At 40.2% G+C, this 15509-nt stretch overlaps 1 protein-coding gene across 2 annotated transcripts; it reads right to left on the reverse strand.

Annotated features, from left to right (window-relative positions):
* Window positions 1-8691: 8691 nt before the first annotated feature.
* LOC133741315 (ABC transporter G family member 22-like) lies at window positions 8692-13372 on the reverse strand. 2 transcript variants are annotated; one of them, XM_062169251.1, is made up of 11 exons: window positions 13258-13372; window positions 12768-13100; window positions 11830-11927; window positions 11491-11720; window positions 11088-11243; window positions 10806-11001; window positions 10442-10711; window positions 10000-10317; window positions 9612-9896; window positions 9297-9404; window positions 8692-9182 (listed from the first exon to the last, which is right to left on the reverse strand). In XM_062169251.1, the coding sequence occupies exons 2-11, from the start codon at window positions 13087-13089 to the stop codon at window positions 8916-8918; spliced, it is 2250 nt and encodes a 749-aa protein (XP_062025235.1). In that variant the 5' UTR covers window positions 13090-13100; window positions 13258-13372; the 3' UTR covers window positions 8692-8915. The 2 variants fall into 2 exon arrangements, with proteins under 2 accessions (XP_062025235.1, XP_062025236.1); XM_062169252.1 differs by having other exon boundaries at window positions 10000-10290; window positions 10818-11001; window positions 13258-13371.
* Between the last annotated feature and the right edge of the window lie 2137 nt (window positions 13373-15509).

A 15509-nucleotide genomic window follows, 5' to 3' on the forward strand; every position in this document is an offset into this window, starting at 1 on the left:
CGTCGGAGATCTCATAGGTCACCGGAGATGTTTATTCCCCCCAATAAACCTTTATAGGGGGGCAATAAAAGTTTATGAAATCTCGCCGGAGGTTCCCAAAGAGGTCGTCGAAGATCTCATAAGAGGCCGGAGAGGTTTATTCCCCCCCCCCCCAATAAACCTTTATGGCCCCCCAATAGACCTTTCGGTCGCACAGAATGTGAACTAATCTCCCTAAAATTAGACAAATAAAACTTTGATTAAGGAAAAAACGAGGTGGTTACATCAATTTAATACATTTATTGCCCCCCAATAGACTTTTATTGCCCCCCCCCTCCCCCCCAATAGAATTTTATTGCTCCCCAATAAAACATTTTTTTTTTCTTTTTTCTTTACTTATGGGCCTTCTGTTACAAAACAGAAGTAGCACGATTTGATTTGCAACACAGAAGTAGCATCATTTTGATTTGCAACTACGAAGCTCCATCCAAATTAAAAAAAAAAACTTTTAAATCAAACAGGAGGCACAATTAGCTTCGTCTTCTTGAAAGAAATGGCATTTGTGCAATAATCGTCACCTCCGCCCAAAACTCGGCGTCGCCGTCGGCCACGTGTTTCAAACACTTGACCGCCACCACCCTTTGATCCGTCAGCTCTCCTCTGTAAGCATCCCCAAACCCACCTTTGCCGATCAGATTCGAGAAGTCTTTAGTGGCTGCTTTCAGCTCGAGAAGTCTTTATTGATATTGTGATTCCATGATGCTGTTGGATTGACAAAGGTGGCCTACATCCCTAAATGCTGGAGTAAAGTGACCGACATCCCTGGAATCCTGGCTTAAATCATGCCGGTATATTAGAAATATTCTTTTGTAATAATAGTGCTCTTGTAATAGGACTTGTGTATATATATGCTCTGTTTATGGAGAAGAAAGAAATAATAGAAAGTCACCTTCAATCTGATATGGTATCAGAGCAGAGATCCAATTTGGACTCTGTCTGTTCCGCGGCGTTTTCTTTGCTTTTCGGGTTCTTTTGCTCCAGTTCTCCGCATCTTCTGTCCAAAATCTGTAGCAGTTCGGCCCATTCCAAAATCCGCACCAGAACCCGACATCGTGTGCAGCAGCAGATCCGTCCATCCAAATTTCGACTCTCTGTTCCGTTGTGTTTTTGGTTCCTTTTGAGTTCTTTTGGGTTCTTTTGATTGGTACAGAGAGAAACACAAGCAGAGCTATTTCTTACCTCACCAGAATTCCGCCGCTGCCGCCGCCGCCGCTCTGCTCCGTCAAATCTCTTCTTTGGTTCTTAGGTCCTTCCTCTTTCTTAGAGGTTGCTTTCCCCGAAAATCACAGTAGAATTTTGTAAAAGTCTTGGCCCAATTCATCAACAGCTGTGGGAGTGTCTTGGCTCAATCCCTTTGTCAGCTGCCGCTCCGCCAGCCACCGCACCACCAGCAGCAGGACAGTCACGTCTCAGCCACGACGTTTGTTGACGAACGCACTCGACACACGGCCTGCCGACCCAGATCTGGACCGCTCGACGCCGAACAAGAAAATACCTCAATCTTCTCGTTCTTTCTGAAATTTGCGAGGTTGTTGAGGAGATTTTGGGTTTCAGTGGCTGAGTTTATTTGGTGGAATCTGTGGTTTGTGTTTTTTGAAGGGTGAGAACATACCTGATTGGTATCATCACGTGCTGCACTAGAGATGTCGTCCTGCAGCAGCTTTGCAACCACATTTTGATTAATTAAACACTTTGCAGCAAACCCCATTTTAACATCCTCATTTAATTAATCTTTTTTTCCAATCATTCAAAACCTTCCCACCTAACCCACCACTTGCTCCCTTGTCCTCTTCAGGAGGAGGGATTTTTGCCTGCCACCAACCACCCTCCTATATTCAATTTAAAAAAAAAAAAAAAAAAAAACTTTGCTTTGGTTCTTTTGTATTTGTAATTTGTCTAACTGAATATGGCTCCGGTCAACATTCAAATGACTTGCAACTATTGCAAGGCAGTTGGTCATTTCAAGAATCAATGTCCTAAGCTGCGAAGGTTCAATTTCAACAATTCCAGTTGGAGAGGAGAGAGTAATATTGGAGGAAGCAGAGATCAGAGAGGCAAAGCAACAGTCCAACTAGCGCCCAAACCTCATTTCTACAGCGTTGAAGGGCACGATCTCTCTAAGCGTATTGTTTCACTGACTAAGGAATCTCGAAGTAAAATTGGTATTGCTTTACATGCTTCTGATTTTACTGGTAGTGATACATGGATAATTGATTCTGGTGCGTCTGATCATATGACCTACGACAAGTCTTTCTTTGTGTCTATGTCATCTCCTTCTATATCTCATGTCTCTAATGCAAATGGTGCGTCTTTTCCGGTCCTAGATATTGGGTCTATTCAGGTTACACCGTCCATTGTTTTGCATGATGTCCTTTATGTACCCTCGTTGTCTCATCATCTTTTATCTGTATCTCAACTGAATTCACAGAATAAGTGCTCTGTAACCTTTTATCCAATGTATGTTGTTTTTCAAAATCTGTGCAATCGGGTGATTATTGGCAAGGGAGACCTGAGGGGGAGACTGTTTCACTTGGATTACATGTACGCAGGACAAACACAAGTACCGGAACAGCCTTTGGCCCTGACATTGAGTTCTGATCGATTGAGTGAGGTATGGTTGTGGCACAGACGTTTGGGTCATCCATCTTTTGGGGTTATGAAAAAGTCTATGCCTTCGTTATTTTTGGGAATAAGTGATTCTAGCTTGCATTGTGAAACTTGTGCTTTGGCTAAGAGTCATAGGTCTAGTTATCCTTCGAGCTTTCATTCTAGTATCATGCCTTTTGAGTTAATTCATTCAGACTTGTGGGGTCCTTCAAAACATTCTACCCTTTCTGGAATGCGATATTTTGTGTTATTTGTCGATGACTTTACCCGACTATCCTGGGTTGTCTTACTTAAGTCCAAAGATTCTGTTTTCTCTGCCTTTACAGCATTTCATAGTCTTATTCGTACTCAATATGATGCTAATGTTAAGGTCTTTCGTTCCGATAATGGAGGTGAGTTTGTTAATCATTCTTTTCATGAATATTTCCAACACCATGGCATAATCCATCAAACTTCTTGCCCACAGACACCTGAACAAAATGGGGTGTCTGAACGGAAAAATCGCCACCTTCTGGATATGGCTCGGTCCCTTTTGCTTAGTGCTAACATGCCTAAGTACCTTTGGGGAGAGGCTGTTTTGTGTGCTTCTCATCTTATCAATCGCCTTCCATCTGCTCCTCTTCAAGGTCGTGTCCCACTTGAGGTCTTGTCTGACTACGTTTCTATCCCATCATCTAATACTCTTCCTGCTCGTGTCTTTGGTTGTGTTGCCTATGTTCATCTGTATAAGAATCAAAGGTCAAAATTGGATGCTAGAGCCCTTAAGTGTGTCTTTGTTGGTTATAGCTCTCATCAGAAAGGTTACAAATGTTATCATCCTCAATCCCAGAAATTTTATGTCACCATGGATGTTACTTTCAGTGAAGATGCTTGTTATTTCTTGCCTCCTGTGACTCCTCCTCAGGGGGAGAGGTCTTATTATTATGAAGATTTGTTCAATGGGCAAGATGAGAGTCTGGCATCTGAATCCTCAAGGTTGGAGTGTTTAGGAACAGAGCTGGAAAAGGAGGATAGAAGCTTTACCGACACATCATCCGAGTTGGAAACGGAAAACAGGGGTTCGGCAGGAAAAGAAACCCCGGGCAATGTGTTACCGACTGGTCAATTGGATCAGTCTGACCGGTCGGTCGAGGAGGCCGTTTCAGACCCTATTTCAGATAAGGTTCTGCAGTCTTCTGATGGTGTTTTGAACAATTCTTCTGTCTCTCCCTCTCCTTCAGCGGTCTCACCTGCTCAATCATCACCCGAGGTATGTCCTAATCCTTCCTTGTCTAATAGTCCTTCTGTGTCTGGTAGTGTTCCCACCAAAACCTTGCCCAGTCGTTCAACCCGTGGTCAGCCTCCGAAACACTATGAACCTGTTCTAAGTGCTAAAACTAAATACCCTATTGCTAATTATGTGTCGACCCATAGGTTATCTAAACCGTATGTAGCCTTTGTGAATCAATTATCTTCTGTGTCTCTTCCTAGTAAAGTGCAGGATGCCATGAAGGATGAGAAGTGAATGAAAGCAATGACAGTCGAGATGGATGCTCTTGAGAAGAATCGTACGTGGGAGTTAGTGTCATTACCACCAGGAAAGAAGACAGTTGGTTGTAGGTGGGTGTACACAGTGAAACATAATTCAGATGGATCGGTGGATAGGTACAAGGCAAGATTAGTGGCTAAAGGCTATACTCAGAAGTATGGAGTGGATTACGATGAGACATTTGCACCAGTGGCCAAAATTAACACAATTCGGGTACTTCTTTCATTAGCTGCTAACCTTGATTGGCCTTTGTAACAGTTTGATGTTAAGAATGCATTCTTGCATGGTGACCTGCATGAAGAGGTTTATATGGATTTGCCTCCTGGATATGGTACTTCCACTGGAGAGCAGATGGTGTGCAAATTGAAGAAGTCGCTTTATGGCTTGAAGCAGTCTCCCAGAGCTTGGTTTGGCCGGTTCACCAAGTTCATGAAGAAAATTGGATACCGACAGAGCAATTCAGATCACACCTTATTTCTTAAACATCGGTGTGGTAAGGTGACTGCCTTGATTATTTATGTTGATGACATGGTTGTGACAGGTGACGATATTGAGGAAATTCAAAGGTTACAAGGTCAGTTATCCTCTGAATTTGAGATGAAAGATTTGGGTAATTTGAAATATTTCTTGGGAATTGAAGTTGCTCGTGGAAAGGATTGTATTGTGTTGAGTCAGAGGAAGTATGTCCTAGACTTGTTGGCAGAAACAGGTATGCTGGATTGTAAACCTGTTGATACTCCTATCGAGCAAAATCATCGGTTAGTAGAGTACGTGGACCAAGTACCTACAAATAAAGGGAGATACCAGAGGTTAGTTGGACGGTTGATTTATTTGTCCCACACTAGACCAGATTTAGCCTATGCAGTTAGTGTGGTGAGTCAGTTTATGCACAATCCCAGTGAGGTCCATATGGATGCTGTATTTCGTATTCTACAGTATTTAAAGTCTGCTCCAGGGAAAGGATTAATTTTTTCAAAACACAGCCACTTGGATGTTTCTGGATACACAGATGCAGACTGGGCAGGTAATATTACAGATCGCCGGTCTACTTCGGGATACTTCACGTTTGTGGGTGGTAACTTGGTTACTTGGAAGAGCAAGAAACAAAAGGTGGTGGCTCGCTCCAGTGCAGAAGCAGAGTACAGAGGAATGGCCCGAGGACTTTGCGAGATGTTGTGGTTGAGAAATTTGTTGAGAGATTTGGGGTTCAGGCAGGAAAAGGCCATGTCACTTTATTGTGATAATAAGGCTGCAATTGAAATTGCTCACAATCCTGTTCAGCATGATCGCACGAAACATGTGGAGGTAGATCGACACTTCATTAAAGAGAAGTTGGATGGGCAGATCATTTTGTTTCCCTTCGTTCCTACTGATGAACAGTTGGCGGATATTCTTACAAAGACCCTCTCGAGAAAAGCTTTTTATGACTCACTTGACAAGTTGGGCATCCGTGATCTGTATGCACCAACTTGCGGGGGAGTGTTGGATTGACAAAGGTGGCCTACATCCCTAAATGCTGGAGTAAAGTGACCGACATCCCTGGAATCCTGGCTTAAATCATGCCGGTATATTAGAAATATTCTTTTGTAATAATAGTGCTCTTGTAATAGGACTTGTGTATATATATGCTCTGTTTATGGAGAAGAAAGAAATAATAGAAAGTCACCTTCAATCTGATAGATGCATCTCAGGATTTGAGCACTGCAAAACTTCTGAGTGAAAAAACCAAGGAGATTGCTAACGTGGCGTACGCCTATGCCGTTCAAGGCTGAGTAGCTGCACTGACGGCGCTGCTCATCGCCGCTGCTAAGAAGGTTAACGATTCCGTCTTGGAGTTGCGTGATTCCAAATCGAGACCAAGGAGAAGGTGACTATCTATAAATGGCTTATAAGGGAGGCTTTGGCGTTGGGCGGCCGTACAATGACGCCGTTTAGGGCGGCCAAACACACCTCCACGGCGACGGAGGGTGAAAACTCATAGAGGAGGAAGCTCGTGCTTCGAGAGATAGAGCTGCTTCAGCACTTCGAACTGTTGCTCAGAGCGGTGGTGGGGACAAGAAGGTGACTTCGCCCACTCATCCGTGAAGCTCACCAAGAAGATGCACCGTACGGATTGCAGTGCAAGAATCGAATTGATGAGAGAGAGAAAGAGAGAGATCGGCGCTGAGGAGAGAAAGGAGAGAGACGACACGGAGGAGAGAGATCGGGATGAGAGGGTGGCAATATTAACTAGATTGAGGGCAAAATTGTCATTTCATTTTAAATTGAGTTAATGAGAACAAAAATCTGTTGTTTGGGTAAGTGGGATAATTTTGGCTCATTTTAGTGCTTCAGGTCAAGGCCCCAAAAAAGAAAGCTACAAATTTTTTTATCCCAAAATTGCAAGTGGAGTAGCCTACGGGGAGGGTCGAGAATTGAGTTATAATTAAAATAGATTAGAGGCTCAATTACCCTGCATTATAACAAATAAAAAAAAGTGCAAGCAGAGTAGGATCCATGTATGCTCATCTCCCTACAAGAACATAACTTTACTTTAAACTAACATAGTTTACACTATTATAAAACATCAACTTTAATAAGAAGTTGATACAAGCAGCAGATTCGAATCTAGTTCCGGAGAAAAGGGTGTACGTACAATGCTACGAGTGCAAAGAGTTCATTCACATCAAACGGTATTGTCCAGAAGAAAGGATATATATATGGTACTGGTCCGAATAATAATGTTGGGGCGGCGGAAGATTATGGAGATGTTCTCACAGTCTCTGAAGGTATAAACACTTCTCCTTGTGATGATTGAATTTAGATTCCGGTTATACTATGCATGTTTGCTCTAAGAGAGATTATATATTTTGATACATTTCATGAAATTAAGGGAGGTACATAGTTTGTTTATGGCTAATGGAGTCCCTTTAACATTGATGGTGTTGGAATAGTGAAAATAATCATGCATGATGGAGTGGTTCGCGGTTTAGGCGATGTTGCATATGTATCGGAAATGCGAAAGAATTTAATATCGCTTGGTTGGACGGACTCCATGACATGCAATTGATGCAAATATACGGTTGCGGGTGGAGCCATGGAAATCACACGTGATAATATGGTCTTGGTGAAAGGAAGAAAGTGTGGTGGTTTATATTATCTGGAAGGAAGTACGATACTTCCGAACTCAATGGGCTGCTGGAAGCAAAAAGCCCTAACAGGTTTAATCCTGCTGGTGGATAGGGTGCATCGAGACCCTTCTCTGCAGTAAAATTAGCTTGGTGCAGTTACACATGGTTGGCCGAAGTGTTGAATCAAGGTGGAGCACATATGATTGATTTAGGGTGTGTAGCTGGTCTATGTGAAGGTCACTGAGTTTCTGGTGATAGTGCAGGTTTTGCATGGGATTCTCATCAGGGTAGATGTTGAGATTGGTGTTCATTCTTATACAAGAAGAAGTAATGACTAATGACCCACAAATATTAATGTGGCAACTATGTTTGACAATGGTCATGGTTGATGTCAAAAACATTGTTGCATGTTACACGGCGTGCATATGTGGGTAAATTGGCAAGGTGAAAAAAGTAGGTGAATTTATATATAGTTGTAGTCTATTAATGGTGGTAGCATGTTGATGGAGACTAGTTTGGTCTTTGTTTGCTGCTGCATATTATTCACAAGAGTAGGAAGCTTGCCACCACTCTCATGCACTACCCACAAACTATTTCCATGCTTGCCACTTTGGGTTATGAGATTTGACTCATATATCTTGTACTAGTTTTATTTTCATAGTGAAAAAGCAAATATCTTGGGTGGATGTAGGGAAATTTCCATATTGAATCTCGTGTCAACTGCTTTTCAACTTTGTTTGTCTATTAATTTTGCTTTATTGTGGTTCTTGTGGAGGTGTGTCTATTCCTAAATCTCGGTTCAATCATGGGTTAAAATCTCAACATAGGGAATCCCCCCAATGTTTATCATGAGATTCAATATTGTTACTTTGTTAGTCCTGGAAGTCAAATTCCAAAGTGGTTCAGCAATCAAAGCGAGGGAGAATCACTACTTATGCAGCCTCCGGATTCATGTAGCAGATGGATGGGGGTTGCATTTTGTGTTGTTACTGCTGATCCGGGAAATCTAGTGAAGGTATTTGGCACACGACTTCTTACTCCAACTATAACAAAAGATGGCTAACAAACATGGTAAATGCTGAGTTTTCATTTCCAAACCACCTACCAAAACTATGGGAAGGAAAAATCTTTTGATGTGAAGATATGTGGGGCACGTTTGTTGTGCGAGCAAGATTTAGAAGAACTCCTCTACTATACAGTGAACAACCTTGAGCGCACTCGTGAATATAGTGAGGAGGCAGGTCCAAGTGAAAGTCGTTGTAGCTCTAACAAAGAATCACTTCTCAAAAGATTAAGTCTTAATACTATTGACTTCATGTGTGATGTTGAGTCTTCTTTATTGCAAAATGAAACAGAATCCATCATGGATTGTCTCTTACTAGTTAGAAACTGCATTGAGTAGATATAGAGAGACACAATTCAGATGATACTTCAATTCAATGCAAATCGCCATATAGTTTTTGAATAGCAACTGGATCAATGCTTATTGAATACAAACTTCAGGAGATCTTGGAACTCTTTCAAAGTTCGGGTAAATTTATTTTCACTTCAATTCCAATGAAAGACAAAGGAAAAACAATACACTAAGAAAGGCTTTCCCCCCCTGTAATCAAGTGGTTATATATGACTAACTATATCATTGTCCGGAGCTTCATTGTCTTGAGTAATAAATAGGCCAGTAATCGGTACCCAATGATCATTATCATCATAGCTCCCACTTCCATGCCACCTGAATCAAGTCTTAGTTCTTTGATGAAGGGAGACTCACAAGATTCATACCCTGCTGTGCCTGAGCCTGAATCTGAGCCGGAACAACCATACTGAATTTTCAGCAGTAGCCTGTATGTGTGATAGTTGAACGAGATATAGCGCACCCACGAAATAACTGATGGAACTTTCTGCACATATAGTGACAAATCTACTTCATCAAGTCACAGGTATTCTATATATCACTAGCTACGCAATGTTATTATCTTCATGCATTACACAACCACACAACACATATATCGTACCTGGATAAAAAATCCACCAGTCAACATGAAGGTCATAACAATGATGGAAGCAAGAGTTGTTGCCTTCTTCAAATCAATAAATGCTGCACCTATGCTCAGTCCCAGGCCCTGCAATTTTAAGGCTTACAATCTCTAACAATGACAACAAAAATACATGAACAAGTATTGCCAAGGACATGGAAATGGTCATCACGATGATAAAATGGTCAGGTAGTTTCCGAGAATTGTTGATTGTTGGAGTCAACATAGTTTATATTAAAAGATCTGAATTGCTAGTTTCATAAACAAGTTATGTGTATACTCATGTGTCCTTACCTGAGCGGCTACAATGCTGAGGAAAATTGTAAGCATTGTTTCAAAAAATGCAGCAAAAGTCCGCTTCAATCCCACCATCATATAAACTATCAACAGGAACACTATGGGAAGCAGGAGATCCAGAGGAAGATCACTAATGTTTCTAGCCAAAAAGTAAGAGCTCAGTTTGTACATCTCCACTGATCTCTCTTTAACTAGTATTGCTCTTTCTTGTGGAAATGTGAAAATTGCAGTGAATAGAGGGAAAAAAGCCCAGAATACTGAAATGAAGAACAATATCCCTGCCTGCATGTGATTATATAAACAAACGTTGCACTATAAAAACACCACGCTCGGATTTATTCCAACCGTAATTGAACACCAAATTTGTAAGACATGTAATGCTTGCCTGATCGTGAAGGTGTTTTGGGGTTGAAGCATTGGAGTGCCACCAGAGGAGTCCTACGATTATAGCAGTCGATATAACTTGAAGTACACGCATGCTGCTCAAGTATTCATGGCGTCTCTCCTTGAGTCCCCTCCGGAAAAGAATTGAAAACTGTTCGCACCAAGTTGCCTTTGATGGCTTTAAATAAGACTTCCCCTGCATCTGGTTCTCACCATGATGCATCATTACAGAGTTTAGGAACTTTTTGTTCTCCATTTTTGTGAGTCTGTCTTGATTGGCTTCAACTAGAAACTGCATCAAATAAGGTTGTGCACAGTGCTAACTATCATAGTTAAATCTCGTCAGACAGTTTTGCATGTTAGATAATAATTCAGTCTAGTACTATGACATGTGAAATACCTACAAGAGAATGTTACTTGAGAGTTCAGTTTTAGTTACCAACCTCGTGGACATCAACTGCAGAAGGCCTTCTATCCTCCAATTCAGTTGGAAATGATTTATCATTTGTGTTGCCATTTGCAAGATCAATGAGAAACTCGGCTGGATTCATAGCTATAAGTGGAGCATAACCAATGGAGGAGAAGTACATCATTGCTTCAGAGGCTTTTCCGAAGTACAAGGAGCTTCCTCTACCCAAGAGTATAAGTTTGTCAAACTTGCTAAAGATTCTACTTGATGGTTGATGTATTGTAGTCACCACTGTTTTGCCAGCCTGATAAAACATGAACAAACCACACATCTTACTTTTCTTGTTGTTATCATATGCATATAACCAATTAATGTTGCTGTTCAAACAAATACCGTACCAATACCAGTACCTCTGCAATTATGTGAAGCATCTGCAGTATTCGAAATGCAGCGGTTGAATCAAGACCAGATGTTGGTTCGTCTAAAAACAGAAGTGATGGGTTGAGCAGAATTTCGTTGCCAATGCACACTCTTTTTCTCTCACCACCAGAAACTCCTCTAACAAATGTTCCACCAATTATTGTATCTTGACACCTGAAAACCAATATGAATATCACTAGTGTAATGGTAAAAGATGCGCACGTAATGATACATGAATTTATTTTGACAAAAATGCATACCTTTCCAGGCCTAGCACATTGATCACATGCATGGCTCTTTCTTTTTTCTGGTTTTTGGTTAAGGTAATGGGAAGACGGAGCAGAGCAGCATAAGTAAGAGTTTCTTTGACTGTGAGGTGAGGGAACAAAAGATCATCTTGCATTACATAGCCAATCCTGGTTTTTCAAAATAAGTACAAGAAAACCAGCATTCTATCAATACATTTACACATGATAACACACATGCGTAATGAAATATTATATTGTAATGTGCTCTTGTCAAATATCTGGCATGATGTGGATTTCCAGACTCTCAATCTGATCGGTACAGAGGCAAGATTGCAAGATATCAGGATTTCTTTCCAGTATGACAATGTAACATGCCGAACTATGTGGCAAAAGAAATTTCCGCTGAAGTATATACCTTTGTTTTAGAGACTTGGTGTACGGTTGGTCATTGTAAGTAATGGTACCACTGTTGAGTTTGGCCCGTCCACTGAGGAGATTAAGCAAAGTTGTTTTGCCCCCTCCTGATGGTCCCATTAGAGCAAGAATCTCCCCTGGATGCACTGATCCAGTGACGCCTTGCAGTATACAGTTTGCATTTGAGCTCTTCACACCCTTTGCAGCTACCTTATACTTGACATCTTGGAACTGCAACACAAGTTACGCTAACCAAATTAATTACCCTTTTGCTTTGAAACATTTATGTACTCAGTAATGTCACATAGCTTGTATGCATCTCTGGTGTTCATATGTTCACCTTGAGATAAATTGGCAAGGTAGGTTCTGTATGTATTATTCTCCCTTCATCTGTATCTTCTTCTGTTGCTGTAGGTCGAGCTGTTGAAATATTGTTTTCTGAGCATATAAAAATAGGAGCCAATCAGCTTCACTTTGTCATTTTTTTTCTTTTACTTAATTTGTTTTGTGTGGTATATGGAAATTCTATGTTGTTGGAGGAGTTGTGTGGCTCAATACAAGCCAAGGATTTAAAGGGCGGAAGTCCAACAATAGGGGAAAGCGAGACCACTATCTACAATAAAGAGCTCTTCTAATGAGGACCACTAAAATGAAGACTAGTTAAGGACAACAGTTTGAGGGACCTACTTTTCAATTACATTATGGTAAATCAATCATTAGATGTTTATGTATGCATGAGTAGATCACTTCTGAAATTTTCTTCCAAATTGTTAATCGTTAAGGTACCAAATTAGATCAAATCAATAAACGAACCAAATCTATCAAACATGAACCGTTCATGTTCATAACTGATAAATCATGATTAGAAATGCCTTAACAATTTTCAATTTGGTTGAAAAATTGCATAAATGATCTACATATAAATATCTAAACATCTAACGGTTGATTTGCAAAAATGTGATCGAAAAAAGTCTTCAACTTGTCCTCATTTTAGTGGTCCTTATTACAAGGGTTCCCATCTACGGTATATACCTCATGTGCTTGTATAATGTATATTACACATTCCGAAGCAATTTTAGGGAATCTAGGAACTTTATAAATGAGCCTTCCAATTTTTTTTTCTTTTCTTTCCTTTCCTTTTCCTTCCATCACTTACGAATGACAAATAGTCTGGTTTTTAGTGAAAATGTCTTTACCGTCTATAGGTGATTAAAAAATGAACTGACGAAGCAAAAATTAAGCAAGTGATCTTTGTGCAAAACAGAATCAGTATCTTACTCTGTTTTGGACTCTGGCTCTGCACTCTCAAGGCAATATGATCTGAGATTTCTCCTGCAGCAAGAGAAAAAGAATAACGTCGCAACCCATTACTGCTGGAAGCCTTGCTGAGAATGGAAGCTGATTTCATCTCATACCCAACATTAATAGGACCCCTGTTAGTAAGTCCTTCATCAAAATTGTCTAACAGTTGGGAACCTAATGAATGTGTTTTTTGAATCACTTTTCCAAGACTTGGTGATTCCGAATTCTTCTCAAAACTTCTCCTAAATTTCCTCAATATTCCAGCAGAGTCCAACTTAAGATCTCTTCCCATCTCCATGCCTGCTACAACTGCTTCACAGATAAAACAAGTGCATTAGGGAAACCAACGAACTGTCGAAAAAGAAGAATAAAAACTTCAGAGTTAAGTTGTGATTTGACTAGAGAGAGAAAACAATGAACTAGCTTCTGGCAATAATTGAAACATGACAAGTAGATTAATAATTACTTGAGAGCTAGCAACAAAGAAAGGAGAAGTGGAAAGCTTAATATATTCATGCATTGGAAGGTATGGTTATGGTCATTATATATAGACCTATTCTAAAAGACTTATAATGTCACATTGCAGTCGATCTACAGTTTCCCAATTAATGCATCCGTATATGAACATGTGCATGAAAGGACCAGCTATTGATCGTCTGCTTCATGCTATTCTCTTCGATTAATGGACTCATGGTCCAGATGCAATTTGTCTATATCAGTATATGTGTAGTCACATATCGGTATATATTTTCGAATTGAATTGATCTCTCACTTGAACTCAGCCAAGTGATTAATTAAGTTGAAGGACAACATTAATGACACAAACCTAAGATATAGAAGATTGTACGTTAAGTCAAGTATTATATCAGAAAACTAGCTAAATCTGAGGGTTCAGTGTACTAAACTAGTTAATACTAGTTAATAGCTCATGCAACTTCGCATGGGTTGTTGTTCTTGTTAACGGTATGTTTCTAATTAGTGAATCAAATACTCAAATGTGAATCAACCTGTAGGGATTGCGCTAGCTTCTCCGCCACTACATGGTGCTATCATTGATGTAGGACGAGAATGGACCCAGTTTAGCCGAAAAACCATAAAAGTAAAGAAGCGGTGTAGAATCAAGAAGAGTGATTGGAAAATAGGTAACTCACGCGTAATCAGGTTACTAGCCGCTGGAATATTCAAGAAGATTTGGTTTTGGACTTTTCGGGTTTCTCGTGCGAAAAGTCAGGTTTTGATTTTGAATCAGATTTGACTAACTTTTGGCCAGAATGTCCGTTTGAGATGCATGATACCTTTCCGGAATGGGAACGACGAGATCTTCAAGACTCACTTTAGTGAGCTCTATCAAATTTAGGCCAAAATGTATCGCCTTAATTATCCGATTCGTGATTTAGTATTTTTAGGCTAGTTTTACATTATTTTTATTTTAGGTTTTCTAGTTTATTTTGGATTTGTTTTTTTTTAATCCGTGGGCTTTAGGGTTTCATTGTTAGTCGCCCTAGGGTTTGTTTTCCCATATATAAGCAACCTTAAACGGTTGCAGAACTATCTTTTATCATATTATCAATCAAAATTGAGATTTTTCTCTCTTTCTCTGGTGGATTCCAGAATTATGTCTTTTAGGGTTTATCGCTTGTAAACCCCGTTACTTCCGCCCGCGTCAGTTGGTATCAAAGCGGGTTTCGCCCGCTTCTTAGCAGACGACGATCCAAGGGAGAAGTTCACTACCACCAACCTCAACGACGCTGGTCGTAGAGTATCTATCAAAGAAAGTTTCGTTGAAGAGGAACATACCAAGGGATTTGCCCTAGGACAACCTCATCAATCAAAAAAAAAAAAAAAGGAAAAAAAAAAAGAAGAAAGAAGAAACATGGAACATTGGATATTCACAACGCCGGATTATGACGACTTCCGAACTACATGTGTCATCAAAGACAAGGTATGCTCTGTAATAATTGACAGTGATCTACGAGAGAATTTTGTAGCAAACAAAATTGTGGATTATTTTCAATTGCCGACAGTGAAGCTGAGTGATCCATACTGGATTCCATTTGGAGAGGATGAATATGCACAAGTAACAGAGGTTTGTAAAGTTCCTGTCTCTATGGGAAAATTTTATAAAGAAGAGATTACTTGTCATGTGATTGACATGGATGACACTAATGTGCTTTTTGGAAGGCCATGGCATGAAAGCGTCAAAGGTGGTTATTGCAAAGATGACACATATTTATTTAGGTGGGAGTCACACAAAATTAAAATCAAGCCTGGAAGGAAGAACATCAAGAATTATCCTCCTAAGGTTTTCGAGAAGAAGTTAGAGTCCAAGTTTTCTTTGCCGGTTGAGATTAATAGTTTAATTGAAGAAAAGCCAGAAGAATTTCTAATGGAAGAACCTCCACAAGAATTCATGGATGAAGACCAAGAAGAGGTTAAAGATGAAATTGATCATGAAGACATGGTTATTTGTACGGATGAAGTCTTGGAGCCTAAAATAAATCATTCAGAGCCAGATGTTATTCAAGAGTACAACCTTGAGAGCTGTGAAGAATCTACTAAGGTTGCCTATAACAGACTCATCTATGGTGTTGGGTTCATGATTGTGTCATCAAAATATGCAGAAGATCCAGCCAATAATCCACATATCCAATTGTCTAATTTTTTCTCAGGTCTTTTGTCTACCTATTCCTGTCCTTTATTCAAGAGGAACTCGAGGGC

This window comes from Rosa rugosa, chromosome 3 (genome assembly GCF_958449725.1).
Source record: "Rosa rugosa chromosome 3, drRosRugo1.1, whole genome shotgun sequence".
Classification (NCBI taxonomy): Eukaryota; Viridiplantae; Streptophyta; class Magnoliopsida; order Rosales; family Rosaceae; genus Rosa; species Rosa rugosa.

Bases quoted from the DNA above. Each gene is read 5' to 3' on its own strand.
- LOC133741315 (XM_062169251.1), bottom strand. From the start codon at position 13,089: ATGGAGATGGGAAGAGATCTTAAGTTGGACTCTGCTGGAATATTGAGG. The intron at 11,928-12,767 runs GTAAGATACTGA...TTATATGCTCAG, and splicing joins GAGCCAGAGTCCAAAACAGA to AAAACAATATTTCAACAGCT. The intron at 11,721-11,829 runs GTGAACATATGA...CTTGTGTTGCAG, and splicing joins CCTTGCCAATTTATCTCAAG to TTCCAAGATGTCAAGTATAA.